This window comes from Vulpes vulpes, chromosome 3 (assembly GCF_048418805.1).
Source record: "Vulpes vulpes isolate BD-2025 chromosome 3, VulVul3, whole genome shotgun sequence".
NCBI lineage: Eukaryota > Metazoa > Chordata > Mammalia > Carnivora > Canidae > Vulpes > Vulpes vulpes.
The window spans coordinates 37,072,801-37,096,213 of NC_132782.1; the positions used below are offsets into that span (position 1 = coordinate 37,072,801).

At 34.3% G+C, this 23,413-nt stretch overlaps 1 protein-coding gene across 1 annotated transcript in view; it reads left to right on the forward strand.

The window, feature by feature from the left end:
• SPATA16 (spermatogenesis associated 16) overlaps window positions 1-23,413 on the forward strand; it is a 168,389-nt gene that overhangs the window by 67,558 nt on the left and 77,418 nt on the right. Inside the window, exon 3 of the mRNA XM_072751263.1 lies at window positions 14,179-14,268. Within this exon, the coding sequence (XP_072607364.1) occupies window positions 14,179-14,268 (90 nt within the window). The remainder of the gene's footprint in view (window positions 1-14,178; window positions 14,269-23,413) is intronic.

Sequence of the window (23,413 nt, forward strand, 5' to 3'; positions counted from 1 at the left end):
ATTAGAAATTAAAATGTAGAATTTAAAAAATATTTAGTTATTCATTTAAAAATAATAAACCAATTACATGTTAACATGAAATACATATTTTATTAAAATAGCTATATTTTTAAAAATGCATAGAGGAATAGCATTGTTTTACACATAGCAAATCTATTTAATGTATAGCATCATAAAAGGAAACTGAATTCTCAGACCTGATTCCACATTCAATCTGTTGCTATATGTTTGCACCTTGTGAAGAAAATCCAACCTGACACAGATGTATAATTAGAAAAGGAAAGAGAATATTATTAGACTTTTCAGATAATCCTGAATATTCTTCTTTGATACAGACCAAGACCTGACAGGTGATAGTTTCTTAAAGATCAATTACAATGTGGGTTCTGGAACCATTATCAGGCAACTTGCACTCTGTTATATTGGAAGTCATTGGTTTTGCTTACACTCTGAATGGATTGTTGTGACTTAGTAATATCATACATTGGTTATGTGGAAAATAATGCATTATTTGCAGATTTCTATTATGCAAATTTCTATTATGGAATAGTAAATTTTTAAATTGCACATGTTAGTATCATCAATCTTGTCGGAAGGTCTTTAAGTATGGGGTGGCTGTCAAACTCATAGTGACAGATATAAGTTTTCCAAAGTCCTAATTTTTGCTTGAAAGCTCAAACTTCTATCACTGGCAATAAACACTGTCAGTTGTGTTCCTTTAAGTGACAGACACACTTATTTCATTTTCCAAAAAAAGTGTGCCAAATTCAAAGTCTGATAATCAGATTGTTAGTGGTTCTTCGATGTAAGATACAGTGTTCCATGGTAACAGTAGCTAAGTCAGCTCGCAAATGCATACCATGGCACAAGTACTTTTCCTTGACAAGCATACTATGTCATGCAGGAAAGTGCTTTATGCACATATCCCATCTTATCATGCCAAATATTAAGAAGACATATACTCAAGGGTTGAGACTGATCATTTTTGGCGGGGGAACGAGTGCATACAATGGTGAAGAATGAACTCAATGAGTCCTAGAACAGTTTAATATCATTTGATTCCTGCAGTTTTACCCACTATGGCTTTTGCAACATTAGTACAAATGTCAACATAGTGATAAAGGAAAATAATATCTAAATATTATTAAAATAATAATAATATAATAATAATAATGATGATGATAATATGAGGGCCCCCAAAGGGCTGAAGAACCCTTGGGAATCTGCAGGCTACACTTTAAGAATCACTGTACTAGTTAATAGCATCCTTAGTATCCTTCCAGCTTCTGTATCTCTTATCTTTCTTCAGAATACAGTGATTGTCTTCTTAAAGCATGTTTCCATCAAGTGCTTGCTTAGTAATCCATGAAGCATTGTTAATTTCTTCCACAAAATTAAAAATCCTTTTAACTAATGGACAGATCCTTAATAGGCTCCTGCCTTTCTCTGGTCAATTTATTACTTTAGTCAAGCAAATTTACATGGCAATTTTTAATATTTTCTATCACCAAGTCATTTGGGGGGCCACTCTTCCAATTTGGATTTTCTACTTTTTTCCCCCTAAATGTGACCATTTTAACACGCAGCTCACTTCTTTCCAAGTTTTACATTTTCCTGTCATTGCAAACCCTTTGTCCAAGCCTTTTGTTTTTCCATCTTTTTTGTATACCTTTCCCAATTAACTACTTCAAATTTCAGTTCATTTATTGTTGGTTATATAAGTATCTATATAATTTTTCACAAGTGGGCTAAAACTTTCATTTGGGAGCTAGTTGCTTAGTATCTAACATAACTTTTTAAACAAAGGAATATGATACATGCTGTTGTCGTTATATTCACAGAAAAGGCAGCACTTTTGAAGATTCTGGAAAGTATATTCTTTCCAAAGTATTGTGCTATGACACTTTATTTGGTACAAGTCAGAACAGGTCACACCTAAATGTTTTGAGCCAAAGAGGATGTGATGTAAAAATAGGGTATTTGTCAATAAAGAATCAATAAACAAATTAGAAAAGCCCTTTTTATTTCAAAGAGAAATCATTGACATTCTTATTTATAGTCTTAGTAATTAGTAGACTTTCCTAATTGGAGTCACTTTCAGTAATGGTAATTTGGGCTATGACTAAAAATTGAGGGGGATCCCTGGGTGGCTGAGCAGTTTAGTGCCTGCCATCAGCCTGGGGCGTGGTCCTGGAGTCCTGGGATTGAGTCCCACATTGGGCTCCCTACATGGAGCCTGCTTCTCCCTCTGCCTGTGTCTCTGACTCTCTCTCTCTCTCTCTCTCTCTCTCTGTTTTCTCTCATGAATAAATGAAATCTTAAAAAAATTTTTTTTAAATAAAAATTGAATCCAACATTAGAGCACTTCCCATAATCAAAGTCCATATCCAATCCAAATTTTGGCTTTAATCTAGGGATTTAGGCAGGATGGACACTCTATACATAAATACAATGCCTACTGTGTGGTATGATCCCACTAATTTTCTTAATTCAAGAAAGGGAGATCATGGATAATTATCAGAAGTCTAATTATTTCATAAAGCATAAGTGTTACATTAATATTTCTCCTTTGCTGTGGGAGCTACAGGGGGCTCTATAGTTGGTAAAGTATTGTTATCTGCATGTCATTTATTAGTCTCCAAGCCAAAAAATCATGATGTTAATGAGTGATATTAATACTTGATAAAATACAAATGGCTTTGACTCTGCTATCAAAAAATCTCTCTTTATTCTCAGATTCTAAAAAAAAAAAAAAATAAGCATCCCATTTCATTAACCACTGAACTTATATATAGAAGCCACTATAATTTAAGTTCATTTTAAAGATTCTTACATAATTGCCAGTTGAAGGCGGCATGAAAAAAATAATAAAATGCAGGCAGACATTTATTTCCATACATTAGGACTACTCAAAATCTTTGTTTAAGTGTGTATTTACCCTTCTGGCTCTTTTCCTTAGAATCTGTGCAGTGTCTGGAACATGGTTTACATTCAATAATTGTTGCTGAATGAATCATAAGTAATTTCTGGTAGGTTAGAACAGAGGGAAATTTATTAATTGTACTTTTCAAAGTAATCATTCTAAAATGCATCCCACCCAAGCAACACAGAGAATAGAAAAATAAATATGATATTTGTCACACTGTTCTTGAACCATAAGCACCACTTCTCCACCCACCTCCCCCTCAATATTACACAGACAGATGAATAGAGCCTTATATCTACATCTTTGTCTCTGAGTCTTGATAGCTTTTCTACTAGAGAGTTGATAGCCAGTATTTGGTTCACAGACCTTAAAGATAAGATAATAGGGCCAACACTGTATTATTTTTTAAAAGAAAATGTCAAGAACAAAAAATGAAAATGTCAAAAGATAGGTTGATATACTGTATTACTCAAAGATGGTTGTGTTGGGAGAGCTGACCAAGTGATTTACTAACAGCTTTTACTGGACAGTCTTTGGATTACAATGTAGATGAAAAATAAATGGGACTCCATTTCATGTTTACTCTATCCAGGCATTTGACAGATGGAGAAAAAAACTAGGAAGACACAATTAGAGTCTACAAAAACGTGGAGATTTTTTTTCAGGTTTCAAAATTACAAAAAAAAATTTTGTCATGGAAAATTTTTTCAAAGGCCTATTTATCTACCTTTATCTTTATATCCTTTGATTAAATAAACTGCCTTTCATTACTGATCACATGTGTATACAGGTAGGGATTATGAAATTGTGTAAATCTGATGTTCAACTGAAATATAAATGCCAAAATCAATAGAAGGGGCCCTTGGTATACTCATTTCATAATAGATGTAGATCTCATTGGTGAATCTTAGATAAGATTAATTAGGTTCTCTTGTGGCTCTTGAGGAAAAGTTTTAGTCACTCAGTAGTACTTTAATCCATAAACATTCATTGAGGTCCATTATGTGTCAGGAATTTTCTAGGTGTGTACATATAAAGATAAATAGTATTGGTGAGCATTACTTCCCATTACAGGGAGGGAGGTCTCCACTGGATACAGAATAGTTAACTGAGTAAAAATATAAAATAAATGTAGACAAAAGTAAATATTCTACATTGTTCAAAAAGGCATATGACTGCACACTTGTAAAGATCTACTAGGATGTCCTACTTATTTTTGATGATTATTTAATGCATGTTCATCAATGATATTTATGTTGGTGAAGAATTTGGAAGGCTGAATGCCTTAAGAGGCCTCCTTTTAAAGGTTTCTGTTTCCCGGGTATTCATGACTCATTAAATTTATTATTTGCATCCCTTAATCTTCATTCCATTTTTCTAAACAAGGGAATCTCCTACTGAAATTCTAAAGGAAACTATACTTAAACATAGATCCTAATCACTCTTTAATGTATGTTTATTATTAATTCTAGAAAGAAGACAGATAATATATCTCCCTTCTGACTATACATTTTTCAAATCGGTGACAATATAGCAAAATTTTCAAGTCTCCCATTGACTTTGGTTATGTCAAGAAATAAAGTGTTGCTCACTTGAGTAATTTAATATTTTCCTCATAAAATTAACGGTAATTTGAGTGGCAAAACATCAGGGGTGACGTTTGAATTTGTCTTCCCTAAACTTGTTTTCTGTTGTTCTTGTGTATCCTGGGATCTCAAGAAATATGTAAGAATTCTTTCTTACATATTTCTGTTTTCCTGAACAGTTAGATTTTACTTTCATGCTTTTGCAGAAACATACTTTGCTACTGTTTTGGCAGAGCTATATGCTTTGTTTGACAAGAATCTACAATAATTTTCTTATTTCAAAAACCAATGCCTTTAATTCTAATTTTATGCTCTAATCTTAATAAAATAGTTCATTTCTCCCACATAAATTAAACTAGGTCATTCTGTTGTCCCAACTTGCTGGTCAATGTGAAATATTTAAAATGAATACATGAACTCACATCCCTAAGACTTCACTGAATCCTTATGTAGTGACAACACAATTGCATACATTCTCTTTATATTCCCATTTTTTCCACCTACTCTGGAATTTAAGTCATTAGATTGAAATTTGATTTTAAGACAACAGCCATGTTGAAAGAAGCTCTAAGAGGCAACCATATAGATCCCTTACTGATTTGTCTGTAAATCTGTTACTGAGGACACAGATTGTTGCATTATAGAGCATCTTTGAATAAAGTGATCTTTCTGATTATAAGAAATATTTGAATTGAGCAACTGGCTTGTTTAAAACTTATACATCGCTCTTTCCATTAGTTACCAGCAAACCAAGAAAAAGAAACAAGATACATACAGTTCATCCCAACCAAATTTGTAAGATCTTATGATATATTTTGTGTACTGACCTCATCCATGCTTCATCTTAACATCCCTACTTTTAATATTGCTTTCTCCATTCAGTTTTGCTTTCATTTTGCTTTTAGTTATGCTAAAGCACATGTAAGACAAAATTTGCCATCTTAACCATTCTTTAAGTGTACAGTGAATACATTCACATTGCTATACAGTCTATCTCTAGAACTGTTTTCATCTTGCAAAACTAAAATTCTGTTCTATTAACAACTTTGCATTTCCCTTTCACCTCAGCCCCTGGCAATCATCATTCTACTTTCTCTCTCTATGAATTTATCTACTTACCTCACATAAATATTTGCCTTTTTATGACGGGCTTATTTAACTTAGCATAATATCGTGAAGGCTCATCCATGTTGTAGCACGTGTAAGGATTCCCTTTCCTTTTGAGGCTGAGTAATACTTAATTGTATGTATATACTACGTTGTGTATATTCACTCATCTGTCGAAGGGCATGGGTTGCTTCCACATTTTGGCCATTGTAAATAATATTGCTATGAATGTGGGGGTACATCTTTGAAACCCTGCTTTCAATTCTTTTGGGTATATACATAAAAGTGGAATTGCTGGATCGTATGGTAATTCTATTTTTAATTTTTTGAGGAACTGCCGTACTGTTTTCCATAGCAGCTGCACCATTTCATATTCCCACAAACCATTTACAAGGGTTCCGATTTTTCCACATCCTTGTCAACACTATTTTCTAGTTTTTTGACAGTATCTCTTCTAATGAGTGTGAGGTGGTATCTCATTGTGGTTTTGATTTGCATTTCCCTAATGATTACTGATATTGAGCATCTTTTCATACGCTTATTGGCCATATGTATCTTTTTTGGAGAAATGTCTATTCCAGTATTTTGCCCATATTTAAATTGGATTCTTTGTTTTTCATTGTTGAGTTGTAGGAGTTCCTTATGTATTCTGGAAATTAACCCCCTTATAAGATATATGATTTGCAAATATTTTCTCCCATTCCATCTGTTGCCTTTTCACTCCGTTGATCATGTCCTTTGATGCACATAAGTTTTTGATTTTGATATAGCCCAATTTATCCATTTTTCCTTTTTGTTTCCTGTGAGTTATTTTTACTTTGATTTAACCTCATAAGTATTCTACAAGCTACCTTAAACTCCTCCTAGAACAGAATATAAATAGGTGAGAATGTAGTCACTCACTCTTCAATATTAGCTATCCTGTCATTTTCCTATGACATTTTAATTATTTGTACCTTGTTATGAGCCCTTTTTTATTTGTTAATGGCATGAATATAAACAAATAGTGCCTGAATATCTGAACAAAAGTTATCTATGTAGGAACACAATTTTCCATGGGCCTCCCACATTTTTTCATATCTTGTGAACAAGGCACTGACTGGGCTTTGCTCTGGACTCTTTTCAAAGATGATTGCATAGTAAATAGCCTTCAAAGAAAAGGCAAGTCGGCTCACATCCTTAGAGAGGATGGAGAGAGTGTCTCCCTCTAGAATTAAAGACAGGCATGCTTATAGCCCATTGTAAAAGATTTACATTCCCTAAACTCAGGATTCCTCTCTTGTAATGCAAACTACTGCATGTGAAGTATCATCAGGCTCTCTTTGCATTGCCATCTGGGAATTGTGGCTCAAGGAATCAGTACAACAAGATTTACAGACTACCTATTGCTATTGGTATAAGAAACCGTCCTTTGTTTCCAGCCTTGGAGGTTCATGTATTCTATGAGCGTCCATGAAACTGCATCAGGCCAGCTTGTTAGCTTGCAAGTACGGAAAAACTCAGACCCTTCATGGTGCTTGGCAACATATTATAAGGATTTTTGTGAATATACTTGAAAGTCATTTAGCCTAATCTCCTACTCAGTCAAGACTTTCTTCTACACATCTTGACAGATGGCATTCTAAATATCACTTAAATGATTCCAGTAAAAGGAAAACTCTTCTCAAAACCTATTGCATCATTGGTCCCTCCTTATGTGAACTGAACTATTAATAACTCCATAATACTGGGTTTTGCCTGGACTCATCTGGTATTGCATAGAATAATTATTCTATTTTCCACATGGCAGGTCTTTGTATTTGAAAGTACTTACTTAGTCTCCACTAATCTTATTTAATTCTCTAGACATATCATTTTCATTCCGTATCTTCACACACTATGTTCTCCAGACCCACTAGACACTCTGAGACACACTACAGTATGGTGATATTCTCACAGATGCTCAGAACTAGAGATGAATTTAATAGACTTATATGGCTAAGGCAAAATTTAGTGAAAATATTATTATTTGGACAGAATGCATTTGATTGACTTAACATGAGTTTTATGTACAGTTTTTGTAGTTCAGTCATAGTGTATCTGATTTAGCTTGTGATGGTAAAAATATTCAGACTTTTTCCACGTGGTCACTCTTAAACTATGACCATATTTGTAAACTGATTTTGTAAAACTGTAACATCAAATTTTTATTTTTAACCAGTCCAGATCATTTTTAACTTTGCTTCTGTCACTAGAGACGTTAGCTCCTTGTTAGGTAAAATTTATGCCATCTGAAAGTTTTATAGACATCCTTACAATCATTTAATCTTAGTCACTAATGGAAATATTGTCCACAAAAAAAGGCTAAGGACAAGCCATTAAATTCCTTCTTTCATAGTAACACAGACTATACTTCAATATTATTGATCGGTTGTCTAGCTAGTTATAATCCACTGAATGATGCCATTATCCAGCATAAATGTCACCATCTTATCCACAAGAATATCTTGCTTTGGTGAAATTAAAATGATCCACATTTTTGGAATTCTCTAGATCTACCGACTATTTCTAAAAGAATATTCAACACTTGACTAGAAAAGTGAGAGGAATGTCATTCAGGAGGATGAATCAATGCTAATTTACCTTGCTACTGGCCAGATGAGATAAAGGGAGCTGGATTTAAAGTTTTTTGCCTAAACAAAGAATTGCTTTTCTGATCCCTAATCTCATATAAAGCCAAAACCTTAAGTCCCTGAAGGGGAGTGATAGCTAACAGTCTCATTCACAAAGTCCAGACAAAAATCTATGGCTTCTGGTGGAGACACAGAAGCAAAAACATATCTGTCTCTGGGGAAATACTTAGGAAACTCCTACTTCCATTGTGATTTTTTTGGTGCAGTTGGAAATATGCTATATCTTTATTGTGGTGTGGTTATAAATTTGTCAAAATGCAACAAACTATAGACATAAAACTGACTTAAATAAAAGTATATTCAAGTAAGTTAATTTTCTAAATTTAGAGAATAAAGAAGAGAATAAAGATCATGAAATCAATATTGCCTTTAAAAACAAACTGAATTTTGAAATGTTAATCATTACCATTAAAATTTAGGTCTAAAAAGATCTCCTAAGGAAACTGAATGAAACAGGTACCTATTTAGCAATTTTATCTAGATCATTAAAAATCTTACAAGTTCTCTTATAGCATTTTCTAACTAATAATACATTACAAATGAGGAATGTATTATTTCTTCTTCATGCCTTTAAAATGTTTGCTAACTCCATCATGTAGTACTCATAATGTGTATGAAAAGCAGAAATGTACAATATATTCTCTGTTCAAACTGTAATAAAATGAGAAATTAACAGTAAGAATTATAATAAGAAAAAACTACCCTTTGGAAATTGAACAATGCTATCCTATATAATTTTTTCATCAAGGAAGAATACAAATCTACAATTAGAGAGTAGGAAAAAAGTTATAAGCATAAAACATACTCTATCATTCTTAAAAATATAGTAAAAATAATCGTAGCTATAAATGCTTTCTTTATTTAGAAAGAAAACATAAATAGATTGAATATTAAGTGAAGAATAAGAAGAGAAATAATAAAATCCAGAGAGGGCAAAAATGACTTAATAAATATAAAGTAGAAATGAATGAACTAAAGACGGAAAGAACAGTAGAAAGAATGGCTAAAACTAAGATTAGTTTGGTTCAAAGACCAAAATATTCAAGACTTCTGGCAATACCAGCATGATATTTTATAAAAATCACAGTATTATAATTATAACAATGCCAATAAAACCACTTTATTTTTATGCTTGTTTACTTTTTGTCCTGGATATAGTCATTCTATTACTTACTTGCTTAATCCTTGACTTTAATATTGTTTCTTAATTTCAATGTTCTTTTGAATAAATAATTAATACAAATCACTCCTTCAAAAAGTCAAAGGACAAAGTCCACAAGATCATGCTGATAGATCCAAAGGATATTTGAAAAAAATAAACATTTCTTTCTGATAATAATTCTTGGAAAAAATAATTCTTTATCATATCAATCCATAATCATAATTATCAGCGAAATATGAAATCATCCCTAGATTACCTCACTTATTTGAATTCCTTTAAAAAATATTGTAGCTGAGACACCTGGGTGGCTCAGCGGTTGAGCGTCTGCCTTGGCTCAGGTCTTGATACTGGGGTCCTAGGATCAAGTCCCACAGGGAGTCTGCTTCTCCCTCTGCCCATGTCTCTGTCTCTCTCTCTCTCTCCCTATGTGTCTCTCATGAATAAATAAACAAAATCTTAAAAAAAAAATATTGTAGCCTATGCAGTAAGAGAAGAAAACAGATGTAAATATTGAAAAGCAGCACCAACCATCATTATTTACAGATGATGTGAATAAAACCACATTTTTGCAATATTAAATCAAAAGGATACAAAAATAATATTTTTAAAATGTATATGTAAATACTAGCAATAAGAAATTAGGAAATAATGGAAAAAATCCCATTCTTATTATGAATATAGGCAATGTTTCTCAAACTTTAAGATGCATACAAATCACCTGACAGTTTTGTTAAAATGAAATTCAGGGACACCTGGGTGGCCCAGGAGTTGAGTGTCTGCCTTTGGCTCAGGGTGTGATCCGGGGATCTGTGATTGAGTCCTGCATCCGGTTCCCCACGGGGAGCCTGCTTCTCCCTCTGCCTGTGTCTCTGCCTGTGTCTCATGAATAAATAAAATCTTTTTAAAAAAAAAAAAGATTCAGCAGGTTTTTGTTTTGTTTTAAACATTTTATTTATTCATGAGAGACACAGAGATACAGGCAGAGGGAGAAGCAGGCTCCACACAGGGAGCCCGACATGGGACTCCATCCCAGGTCTCCAGGATCACACCCTGGGCTTGAAGGCAGGTGCTCAACCGCTGAGCCACCCAGGGATCCCCAGCAGGTTTGAGGTGGAAATCAAGATTTTACATTTCTAATGAGTTCTCAGTTGCTGCTGATCAGGCTTCAAGTAGTAAGGAATATATATGTGTATATGTATATTCTCGTGTATAATTTTAAAATTTAACACTTAATAAGAAATTAGTGAAACTTCTCTTTTTTAAGAAATAAAAAGCAAAAGGAAGTAAGTTAAAAAATTACTGGGAGACAAACAAACAAACAAAAACATTTGAATGAAGAAAATAAATGTCACATCCCTGGATGGGAAGACAACAGTACAAGAATGTCTATTCTAACTAAAATTAATCTAGTGCTTTTATCTTAACACAATGAAAACTACCAAGTGCTGTTTTTCGTGACTTTTAAAGATGAAAAAGGTTTTTTTCCCCACAAAGAAGGCATTAGGCAGTTCTTCTCTTCCAGGAATTAAGGTGTCTTTTAAAGTGACAATAATTAAAACAATTTGTTCTGCATGGAAACAGATTAAAAGTGTGGGATACAAAGCCCAGCCATGGATCCAACTGTGCATATAAACTTATATACAACAGAGGTGGCATATCAATCTCTGAGAGAAGAAATTATTTGAAAACTTTTATCTATTATAATATCGATTATTTTATATGATCTCATTCTGTTAGAATAGTGCTGTCACGTGAATGAGCAATCATGGCCTGTCCCTACCACTATCGCCATTCTTCTGACAAAAAAATTCAATGAGTTCTATAATTTAGCTATTCTCTTTAACATGATCTTGTTTTTTTACCAAAAGCCCTATCAACATAGCTAAATTAGAGTTATTTCCTCTGTGATAAAATCAGACCCATCAGCACAGAGTTCTTCTCTCTCTGATTATAATTGTAGGGTTGCAGGGGCTTTTGTTTGTCTCTTTTTTCGCTATAGCCCCAGATTGTCCATTTTGGTCCTAGACTGCCTCCTACTGCTCCCCAAATGACATCAAAAGATAAATGATTAAGAACTTTTATTATTTTTTTATTTTTTATTTTTTGATTAAGAACTTGTAAAGGCTAAATCAACAGCTCCTTTACAAGTTGTATGCACATAAAATACATCTTTAAAAGGATATGTTATTTTAGAAAGTATCAAATACATTATTAAAAGTGTAAAACCTAGGCTTCAATAATCACCACTAGCATTTCTTTGCCAAATATCTAATAAAGCATATCATAAGTACAGTGAATGCTGCAGTAATTATGAGAGCCAGAAATAATAAATTGTCAAATATATCTCAAGTTTCTAAACATTCTTCACCTCCCAGGTAGATTGGTTCCAGGTCTTCTTTGGGTCCCTCAGATAAAGCTATGACTCGCATGGTACCGTGTAGGGTTAAATTATGGCTAAAAGAATCTATTCCTGTTTGCTCTAGTGATTTCTAAACTCCTGTCCTCTATTTGTATTTCTTCAACACCAAAAAGAGGACTTGTATTTACAAGCAATTTAAAGAAAACAAAAAATTAAAAACTATCCTTTTTTAAAAGTCACACTGAAATAGTTCCCATGTTGTTTACGTCATCAATCTTCACTACCCATGAAAATCTTCTCTTTCCCCTACATCCCGGACAATTTTGATGACTCCTCCTTTTCTTCCTCCTCCTTTAATGAAACCTTTCCCTCACTACTACTCGTGTCCACCACACTCCAACCTCCTCTCCAGCCTTTACATTTTTGTCAATAGAACTTGTCTGGAAAAAAACAAAACAAAACAAAACTTGCTTGACAAAGCAAGATTCTTAGAGAATAGCTCAGCAATACCAGAATACTACATATCATGGGCAAAGAAGTGTCAAAGGCTAGAAACATCCATTCCCATGTGAGGGGATTTTGTCCCCTCACATTTTTAGGCACTTAGTAAAAATGCACAAGTGAATGAATGATTATAAGGATAGAAGGAAGAATTAGCTATGATGTGAAAGAAAAATTTTAGTCCATCAGAAGTCGTAGGCCCCTGACAGAGCTCTGCTCTTACTCCCTCTCATAATACTTTTATAAAATCACTTTTACAAGGATAAAACATATAAACACAGTCTGTTTCTGAATTAATGTAAAATATTAGCAGTTCGGTATTGATATGGAATGAACTCATGTAATAGCTTTTAGATTTCCAACATTTTAATAAGAAATGATCAAAGGAAATAATGTACATTCTTGGGATTTAATGTATTCATTTGTACACAATAGGGTGATGTAAAACTTCACTAACCTAGGCCCCTTTAATTCAGAAATTATCATAGGAAAAGTCATGGGTGTAATATGAAGGACTGTGGCTAGAGATAGGAAACACAATAAACTTGAAACCTTTCTTTAACTAACTTGTGTATGATTTTAGAAAAGTCCCATAACCCCTCTGGTTTCTGTTGTGTTTAAAGTGAGCTGAATCATTCAATCAATCCATCTCAGCATCATATAATTCCATGATTCTATGGACCAGATAGATGTTCCTTTTCTACGTTATCCTTTCTCTAAGCAGTGGTTCTTGGAATGAAATTATTTTTGTTGGCATGTTTTTTCATCTGGACGTGACTAGGCTTCAGGGATCACATGAATTCCCTAAACTTGGGCAATTATGTTTGGGTGCATTTTTCTGAGCAGGGGTATATAGTTTACATCTGATTCTCAAAAGGGATAAAAACCAAATTCAATAATGAACTAATTCCAAGTGATTCACATTAACTTGTGAAAACAGGCTCAGAAGAAGTTTGCTTAATAATACTGTGTTGGTTTTATAACATTCTGTGTCCCACATCAGTAACATGATACACTTTAGTAGTAGAAGCTACATTTCAAACTTTCATTAATAGCTGTCTCCCCATGTGGTGATAGGCCCTGGACTACGTCTAGTTCACCTCATTATATCAAATGCCTTGAACAGTGCCTAGCTTCTGATGAATCAAAGAAGGCAAATGCCTACCAGTTTATCTTTAGGCAAGAAGACAGCTAGGGAATGATCATTTTTTCATCTGGGCATGAATCAAGATTCCAGAACTTAGGTGATAGAAGAATCAACAAATAAGGATAGATAGATCATCTTATCCTCAAGCCAAGCCTTACAATTTCAGTAAAAAAGAAATGAAACCCAAAGTGAGGAAGGCCTACCCAGAAGTGGCAAGGTCAAGACTAGAGTCCTTATCCAATGGTACAGGTTCCTTTCATTCATTCCACTAAGCACCTAATTATTGAGTGCAAATGAACACATCATCCAAATTCCAGGTCCTTTCTTTTAACTGAAATTCAACAGCTAACAAACCCATCCTTCATTATAAGTACACATACCATAAATAACTTCTGATTATTGCCTAGTTTATTAACATAAGCAAATAAAATAATATCAGGTCTTATATGTAATATAAGTTGGATTCACTGTCATATCTACAAAAGACATCCAGTACTATAAATAAAATTCTTTTATCATGCAAACTTAATTAGTTTTTCCATAATACTTGTTTATTTGTCTTAATTGACAATTACAGGAAGAAAGGGGCTTCATTCATTAGTACCTTTTAAAATACACAGTACATAAAACTGAATACATGTTATTTCATTCCTACACACTTCTGGTAATTGATTTTTAAAAACCTAATAATATTTGCATTTCTTTTATCTTTTTACAGGAGCATTGTTTTAAACCCAGCTTATTTCCGAAATCATCTTCGCCAGGCAACAGTGTTTAGATGTCTGGAGAGATATTCAGAAGCTGCCCGGTATGTTTGTTATAACTTTTGTGAAGATTTATTTCAAGTTAAATTAATTTTATTCTCAGCTTCTGGTAATAGCATAATAGAACTTTCCATTTCTCTCATGGAGTATGATTTTACCAGAATTATTGTCTTATAAACGTCAAACCAACAATTATTGACTATCTTTTTCTTTAATTAAAGCCATTTCGTGTTCATAGCTCTTAGTAAAATTCAAACTTTTCAGCCATGAGGTCACTGATAATGATGGGAAAACTTCCAGGGAAGATTAGAAATGAACTTGACCTCTTGCTCTCAAGTAGCTTCCTGGTCCTGGTTGTAATGACACAATTCTGTGACTCTCTCTTTCTTGAGTTCTGGATAAATGAAATCCAACCACATGAAAAAGACCTTAGGAGCTCTTTCTAGAGGAGATGGCATCAGTTATAACATCAAGGGTTGTTAGAGCTGTTCTAACATATTGCCTCCTGGACCCCAATATATTTTATAAAAAAACCTTGTGAAACAGTCTTTAATATTCTCATCCCCAGAACCTAGACTTACAGCAAAAAAAATAAAATAAAATATATATTACAAGAATTGTGCAACAACTTCAGTGCTACACTCAGAGTTCCTTCTCACCTATGACAGCCAAGGCTTTATTCCTACCTGAGTCAAGCTCATCATATTGGATTTCCCTTCCCTTTGATGAATCTCTCAGTGAATTTTCCCCATCTCCAATGAGTAGCTGCCGTTTCTTACTTGTCCACTTTATTATCTCAGGAATTTAGCAAGAGAATGTGAGTGGTTTTTACGCTTATCTCCAAGCACAACTCCTAGGGAGAGATCTGCAGTAATAGGGATGAGAAGCCTAGGTTGCGGGTGGTTATTGTCCTTAGAAACTTTGCAAATAACACTTGGAAAGTGAAGCTTAAGGAATTTAAATGGATAATAAAATGGATCCATAAAATTAATACCATAAAGTCGACATGAATTCCATTTCTATAAGATGGTCCTAAGAGTTTCCAAAACTGAATTAAATGACGAAGGTAGAAGACAGAATTAATCCCAACTACAATCACTTTGCAGTCAAATAACCAAAATGCCACATCTATTTACCTGTGTGTTAATGTGCATTTTTAAAAATTAAAATAGTCTATTTATCAATCTCATTTTTTACATTGTTTTTCTTATGCTTTCTCTACTGTGTTCCATCTTTTGTACTCATTTATGACTTCTTCCTACATTTTATTTTCTCCACTGAGTTGTCTCTGTGACTTTCATTCCACCCACATACTTTTCCTGACTATGTGAATGAGAGAACATTTAAGAGGTAAGCTTCCTTCAGTCCCATGCTTTTTAAGTCCCAAGCTACAAATGAAGCTAATAGGTCCAAAGTAAACAGATATCACTATTTGTAAAATAGTATTTTCTAAGAAATGGTCTATTAACGTGTCTTCTGAATCTAATCAGAAGATCAATGGAAGGATAAATGCAACTTCAGAACTAGATTACAACTAGTAAAAAACTGCTAGTGGTGTGCTGAGGTCGGCCTTTATAAATTTCAGAAAGCCAAATATTGACTTTCTGGAATTTGAGGAGAGCCAATTGTTAAAATAGAGCAGAAATTAGCAATGCTGGGAGAATTTACACTCTGGAAGTTAGCAAATGCTACAAATTTAGGCTTTTTGGGTCCAGGGAGAGTCAAGTCATCAGCATATCACTGACTGTAACTTAACTATATCAAGCATGGCTGAGTTAAAGTTGTGACAAAAATTCTTTATGGATCCTAAAACAAACAAACAATAAGAACTTGAAAATTAAGAATTTGTTGGTATTTGTCATGTAAAATTGGAACTGAATAACCATTGTCCTTGATATGTATATCCCTGCAGTGAAATTAAGTGTATCTATTTAATATACAATGACCCACCCACCTGACAATATTCCTTGAGGGAGTTCCTAATAATTGTTGGTTATAGTGGCATGGACTTTCCAACAGAGAAGCAGATACAATTAATTTGCCATACAAGAGTTTTTCACCTTGGCTTCCTTGGCAAGTATAGTCCTCAATATACAGTATTAGTCATTATGGTTTCCATAATGAACATAAATAACATAGTGTCCCTTAGCTATTAGATTTGCAATGTAAAACAATAAGTTGCAAATCCATATATAGAAGATTCATGTTTATCAATTAACTTCTTGGAGATTTGGGTAGTTTGGTTCAGGCCTCTTACGAGGACATTACATTAAAACTCACTGGAAAAGCCAACACCTCAAAGTTATTTCCTCTAGAATGCCAAGTAGTCATGTTTCTGAAGTTGAAAGACACTTAGTAAATACAAGAGAATGCCATTACTATGTGACTTAGGAAGTCTTCAAATCATGATTTGCAGTGAAGTGAATCATCTCTTTCTAATTCACATTAGAGTATTTATAACCAGTCCCTAGAAATTAGGCCATCTAAGGTTTTCTGAGCCTAACCAGCTCTACCCAGGAAGGGATATCTAGTAAATACTCCAGAAGAGATTCCCAGGATAGCCTCATAAAAACTGAGATTCTCAACCAGAAAGGCTAGAGAAAAATGCTATGACCTGTAGTGGAATAGAAGGTATCAGTCACCTTTACAACAATGAGCAGGTCCTTTTATTTTATGGGTCAATATTCTTTTAGTAACATCCTACCTACCAGAGAAGAGAGCAAGAATATATAGATGGTAGAAAATTGAATAAAAATAAGGATATTTTATTTTGGTTTAGGCTCTGCAGGGATGCTGGTCATCCTTGAGCAGACAACTGACACTGGTAAAATTGATGAAAGCACATTTTCAGGCCATAAATCTAAATTGAAGTTGCTGTAACTCCCCAAGAAACAGCCAACCTGTGAGGTCCTACCTGAAATAGCAAGTAGCCTAGCTCTTTAACATCTCTTTGTTTCTATCCACATAAAAGTATATGTGTTGAAGTAGAATGTCTTTACTTGAATCTGTCTTTTCTTTCCCAGCACTCACACTGGCACACACATACATACACACATCATTTGACTCTACCTTCATAACAAAGATGGTAGACAAGAAAAAATATGCAGAGATGTGAAACAAACAAAAGTACAGACTATTTTTATTTTGTGAAGAGAAATTCTAACTCTTGATAATATGAATGGCATGTCTTTTACTTCTGTTTGTTCAATGACTTCCACAGACTTTGGCACATACCAAGCACCAGGTCAGGGCTTGCAAATTAAATTAGCCAGTTTTGAGTTTGTGGTTAAGAACCATTTAGCTGCAGCAGTAAGAGGATATTACATGAAATTAGTCAACCCTGGTTGAAAAATGAATATGAGTGTGCACATAGTAGTTACGGTGGTAGTATCATGCCTCCTATAGTAAATACCTATATGGCAAAAACTAGATGGTATTACACAGAGTCTTTAGTTAGGACCATGCTGTGTAAGAGGAAGCAAACAGAAGGTAATACTAATGGGGAAAGTACAACAAAAGCTTCTATCCATCATGAAGGCGGAGTTCGTTGTGTATTTCTACATGTATGAACTAGATGAGAGATACTAGGACAGTAACAATACATTTAAATGCTCACAAATCTCAGGCTGATGGTGTGCAAAGAAGGCCAATTGTAAGAAAAAAGAGTTGTATGAATTACAGAGAACTAAAGACCACTAACTACAATGACCATATAATTTATCTTTAAAACTTAGTGAAAATGGGCACTATTAAGAAATACCAGGAAAATATGAATAAATTAGGACTGCTATGACCACACTGGCCATCTGGTCACCGTAACCACAGCCTTTCTGAAGGGAGTGGCCATATTCAAGTCCAGTTTGTGTTGCTATATACAAGCTCAGTGTTGCAGATTTTTGAGTCTTCAAGAAATAATATCTTTCAGAACTTGGCAAGAAGAAATTTCTTAACTTTTAAATGTCAATTATTTCAAGTTTGTCAAACACAGTGTCATCTTAAAAAAGCTGAAGTAGTCCCATTCATGAAAATGTAATTCACTGATTTGTTGCAATAGATCTTGTCTCTTCTACCTTTTATTTGTAACAGTATCGTATAACGCTACATTATATATAATACTGTGAGAAATAGATTAGATAATAATAAACTATGTGGTCTAAAATTTTCTTTCTTGTTTTAAAAAACATTTTATTTATTTATTCATGAGGAATACAGAGAGAGGCAGAGACACAGGCAGAGGGAGAAGCAGGCTCCCTGCAGGGAGCCCGATGTGGGACTCGATCCCAGGACCCTGGGATCATGCCCCAAGCCAAAGGCAGGGGCTCAACCACTGAGCCACCAGGCATCTTAGCATCCCTATAGTCTAATATATTCTTATCTTTTCCCATCTTAAGGTAATACACAGGCAGTAGGTTTCTGTTCAGCCAAATCAAAACACAATATTTTAAGATGACTTAATTCATGGCTACACTCATTGAGAAGCCACATAGATAGTAGAGGTTAGTAGAAATGGGAGTAGGTGGGATGCTGAGGATCAAGCAAAGGATTTGGGACTTTGGTTGTGTTATTGCTGGTATTTTGTTATAAAAGCTGATCCCACTGGAAATTGAAAATAATGCATACATAAATCACAACTTTCCAAAAAAAAAAGAGTGACCCCAAAAAAAATTTATTTAAGTGTTTGTTCAGAAATCTAGTAACATAAAACAGTGATACTACTTTTTTTTAAGATTTTATTTACCCATTCATGAGAGGACACAGAGAAAGAGAGGAAGAGACACAGTCAGAGGGAGAAGCAGGCTCCCCATGGGGAGCCCAATACAGGACTCAGTCTTAGGACCCCGGGATCACACCCTGGGCCGAAGGCAGATGCTCAACCACTGAGCCACCCAGGTGCCCCAGTGATATTACTATTGATAAAAGCAATCACTCACGAATAGTGCTACAACCACAAGCAGCAAGAAATCACGTCAGCTGTTACAGCCTCATAGAACTCTATGATTTTAAGAGATTATTGTGTATCTTGCAAGGGAGGAGAATATACTGACAGGTAGACTCAAGACAAGTGATTCTGAAGAGATGATAGTAGTGTTAGGAGTTTATTTTAACTTAGTTCTGATTTAATTGAAAGTGTAAAATCCATTCAAACACCATGCAAGATACTAAAAATACATCACAGTTTTTTTGGTTAAAATAAGTTCTCACTTATGCCTTCAAATAGTATAAATGAAGACTGTAGGCTAATTTTTATTCTTAAACTGGCCATCTGCCTGAAGGGCTTTCTCTTTCTTTATTGGAGACAGTTTGCCTTTACCAGAACAGCTTTAGTGTGGGCTAGCATTAATCAGTCCTATGTGACATATAGTTGTATGTTGGAAGATAGACACGATCATTCCACCATCAAGTGATTTTCCCTTTCCCTCGGCATGACAAAGCTGTATGAACCCTGAGCACTATAAAGTGTTGCTTCTTCACATATGATTTCTATAACAGACACTAATAAAGACAAACGTAGTCATTTCATATAGCTTAGGTTAAATATCTGACTAAAAGACTACAGCGCACGCAGCCTGTACATATGTAAGGTGTATAGTGTTTGTGACTTCAAGGAAAAAAAATGAAGGTTAAAATACTCTAAAGCTTCAAGCTTCTAACCATCTTTTACATCTTAAGGATTTAAAATTACACACTCATAAATGTCCAATCTTACAACAAAAGTACTAATCTTAAGGTTGCGATGATAACTGATGGCTTAAAAGTAATTGTTTCCCTTAAGAAAAGTTGAATCTTTTGGACATCATCCAAATTATAAGTAAATCATTGGAAGAATAAATAATTTTACATGCGTATAGAAAAGAAATTTAACACCGGTGATTGCAACGGACATCCAAAAATTCATTAGAGAAAACAAACATTGATTGACTTTGTGAATTCCTCCATTTTGCTGATGTATATCATGATAATTACTTTGGTCCCTTTTCTGTTTTGAATGATATGCTATGTATTTGCGTTACCTATAGACATTTCTAATATAATTTAGAAATGCACCATCCTTGGACTTTGTGTACTTTCTGCAAATAATGACCTAGAAAACTTGTGGAAGGATACAGAGAAAGAGTTTTTTTCTGTCTTATAAATCCAACCTTGCATCTTTAAAAAAAAAAAAAGTGGTGGAACAATAAAGTCTACATAAGAGGGAATGCAGAAAGGCCCTAGGGTGTCACATTTTATGTGTGAAGAAATAAAGATGTTCTCTTCTTATCCTTTTCTTCAATCAGATGCCCACCCTAGTCCACACTTTCTACAATAGTGAAATGTAGAAAACCAATTAAACATAAAAAAGTTTAACCCAAAGGAGCCCAAGTTTTACTCCAAGTGTTCTGTGCTATTTTCTAATGTCTAAGTGTTGCCAAGTAAATTAGAGTTTACTCTGAAGATGCTGAAATTATGACAAATGGATCAAAACTTCCATGTCTTATTCTATAAATTGCAGATAGTAATAGCATCTATGTCCCAGAGGTTATTACGAGGATGAATGATGAGATAATCTATGTAGTACACTTAGCACAGTACTTGGCACATCATAAACTCTGAATAAAAAATATCATTGCTTTTGTTGTTGTTAATAATGAGAGCTCTCTGAAGATAGATGAAGCTTCCTAAAGAGACAATAAATTTCTCAACTTTGACGCCAGAACATGTTTTGCAATCATCACCTGAGGTCTTGCACGACAAGAAACAGATTGCACCACAAATACTACTAGACCCTGTCTCACTCTGAGAGTCATGTCTGTGTTTGGGGGAAACCCAGTATTAACTAATGTGGGGGTTTGAAAGGCATGATTTTGGTTGGTTTAAGGAGTTAAAAGGGGTGAAATTGGCTTTTTAAAAAGTTTTGCATATGAATATATCATGAATGTTAGCATCCTATTTCATTCTGAGAGATATTCTAATTATTCTTGAAGCGAGTTAGAATGTAGAGCTCCCCAGAGTGGGCAGGTGGAAGTTCCAATGACATAAAGAGAACTGTTCAGGTCACCTGGCTTTGACTCCAAATTCTCCCTTTTTCCTTTCCTCATTTCTGTCAAAAATAGCAATACAATAACAAAAGATTAGGCTGGAAATCCTAACAGCACACTGCCAGAAACTCTGAAATTCTTCACCGGTCCCCCTCCCCTTTCTTTTTAAATACTGGCATGGGTTCATCACACTATTATGCACATAAATTAATCTTGATGCCACTAATTGTGAAAATTGCTTATAAGTCAAAAGCTCTGTTTTTGTGTATCTGTCTGCTGAAGAGGAATAGTCTGCATTAGAGAAATATAGTCAAGCCAGTGACCGTGTGTTCCACTCCTAGGACTACCGATGACTAGCTATGGGTGACCTTGGGCAAGTTAATTAAGTAACGTCTTTCAGTTTCAATTTCCTCAACTATAAAATAGAGATAATAATACTTACTTTGTAAAGTATTGCATGGAACAATGAATAGAAAACATTAAACTCAGTGCCTGGCACATAGTAAGCCCTCAATGAATAGCCCTGAAATTATTATTGTTGTCGTCGTCATTGTTGCTGCTGCTGTTGTTGTTGCTGTTACAAGCTTTGACGGTGATATTTAAAACCCTAAAACACTCACTCCAAAATAATTATGTCGAGTGCAACTTTGGTATAAACATTATATTCCCAGGCTACCACCCCAATTTATCTCAATTTTGGCAGCCATCATCCATGATCCCTTCTCTTTGCCAAATTCTATGTCAGATGCTGGTGGTGCATTAGCTTTGTTCCTCAGAACTCTGCAAAGAAATTATATTCTGCATGTTTTAGGTGAAAGAACTTAAGGTAGAATTTGCACGACTTACCAAATACCGTTGATAAGTAGCAAATCTGAAATTTGAGCTTAGTCTTATCACCAAGACACTGACTCCTGCACAAAGGATGTACTTGGTATCGTCAGACTTTGTATCTGCCACTCGGGTGAGTTTGAAATGGTATTGCCTCACTCTGGTTTACATTTTCACTTTTTTATTATTAGTGTGCTTGTGCATTTTTAATATATTTATTGGGCAATCATGTTTCCTCTTCTGTGAAATTCTCCATTTGTGTATTTATCTTTTGTTCATTCCTTATTGGATTGTCTTTTTATCATTGGATCAGATTCTTTATATACTCTGGGTACTAATACGTTTTAGCAATACATGTTGCAGGTAATTCCTTCCAATTTATGGTTTATATAATCATACTCTTCTTGGTATCTTTTGATAAAAAATAAATCCAAATACTTATTTTTAGCATAGTTAAGTATAGTCAAATTCTTTTATGATTTGCACTGTTTTCAGGTTTTTAAAAAATTCTCTCCTATCCCAAGCTCATCATATAGCTTCTATATTGTCTTCAAAAGTTGTATTTATTTCTTTATTTATTTATTTTGTCTTCAAAAGTTTTAAAGCTTTTCCTTTACCTTTAAAGTTTTGACCCTATGATAATTGCTTTTTATACATGGTGGGAGGTAGGACTCTCTTATTATATTTTTCCTTCAATGACACTGAGCCAATTATCTTGCTATCTTAAATCCTTTTGCTATTGATCTTCCATGTTAGCTCTGTTTATATCAGTTCTCCATGTATGAATATGCCAGTTTGTGGTCTTTATTCTATTCATATATCTATTTGTCTGTTGCATTGCCAAAACCACACTATCCTACGTAGGATGGTTTATAATATATCCTGATATCCAGCAAAGGAAACTTTACCAACTGATTCTTTTTCGGGAATGTCTTGTCTAGTCTAAGCCTTTTGCTTTTCCACATAAACTGTAGAAAGTGTGGATTTGAATTCCAAACCAGGATAGTGTAGGTTCTAGTTAGGAATTCCCAAGGATGACTTTCTTACTTTCTTTTTTGTGCTTCACCAGGATCCAAGGCCAAGGCTGATATGCTGTTCCACTATTTTGCTCTATTAAGAGTTTCTCCTGGTTCTTTCATTTAACATCTTATTTGTAAGAGAAACTTTAAGCAGGTTGTCTATTCAGTCTTCACTCTGCTGAAAACCTCAAGATTTGTCTACTTTTCCCATATACATGTCCCATCAAAAGCAAGTGACTAGATCAGTAAATACTAACATACATCCTCAGAAAAAAAGAGCCCCTTTACTTATGTAGCACTATCTACATAGTTTTTAAATGATTGAC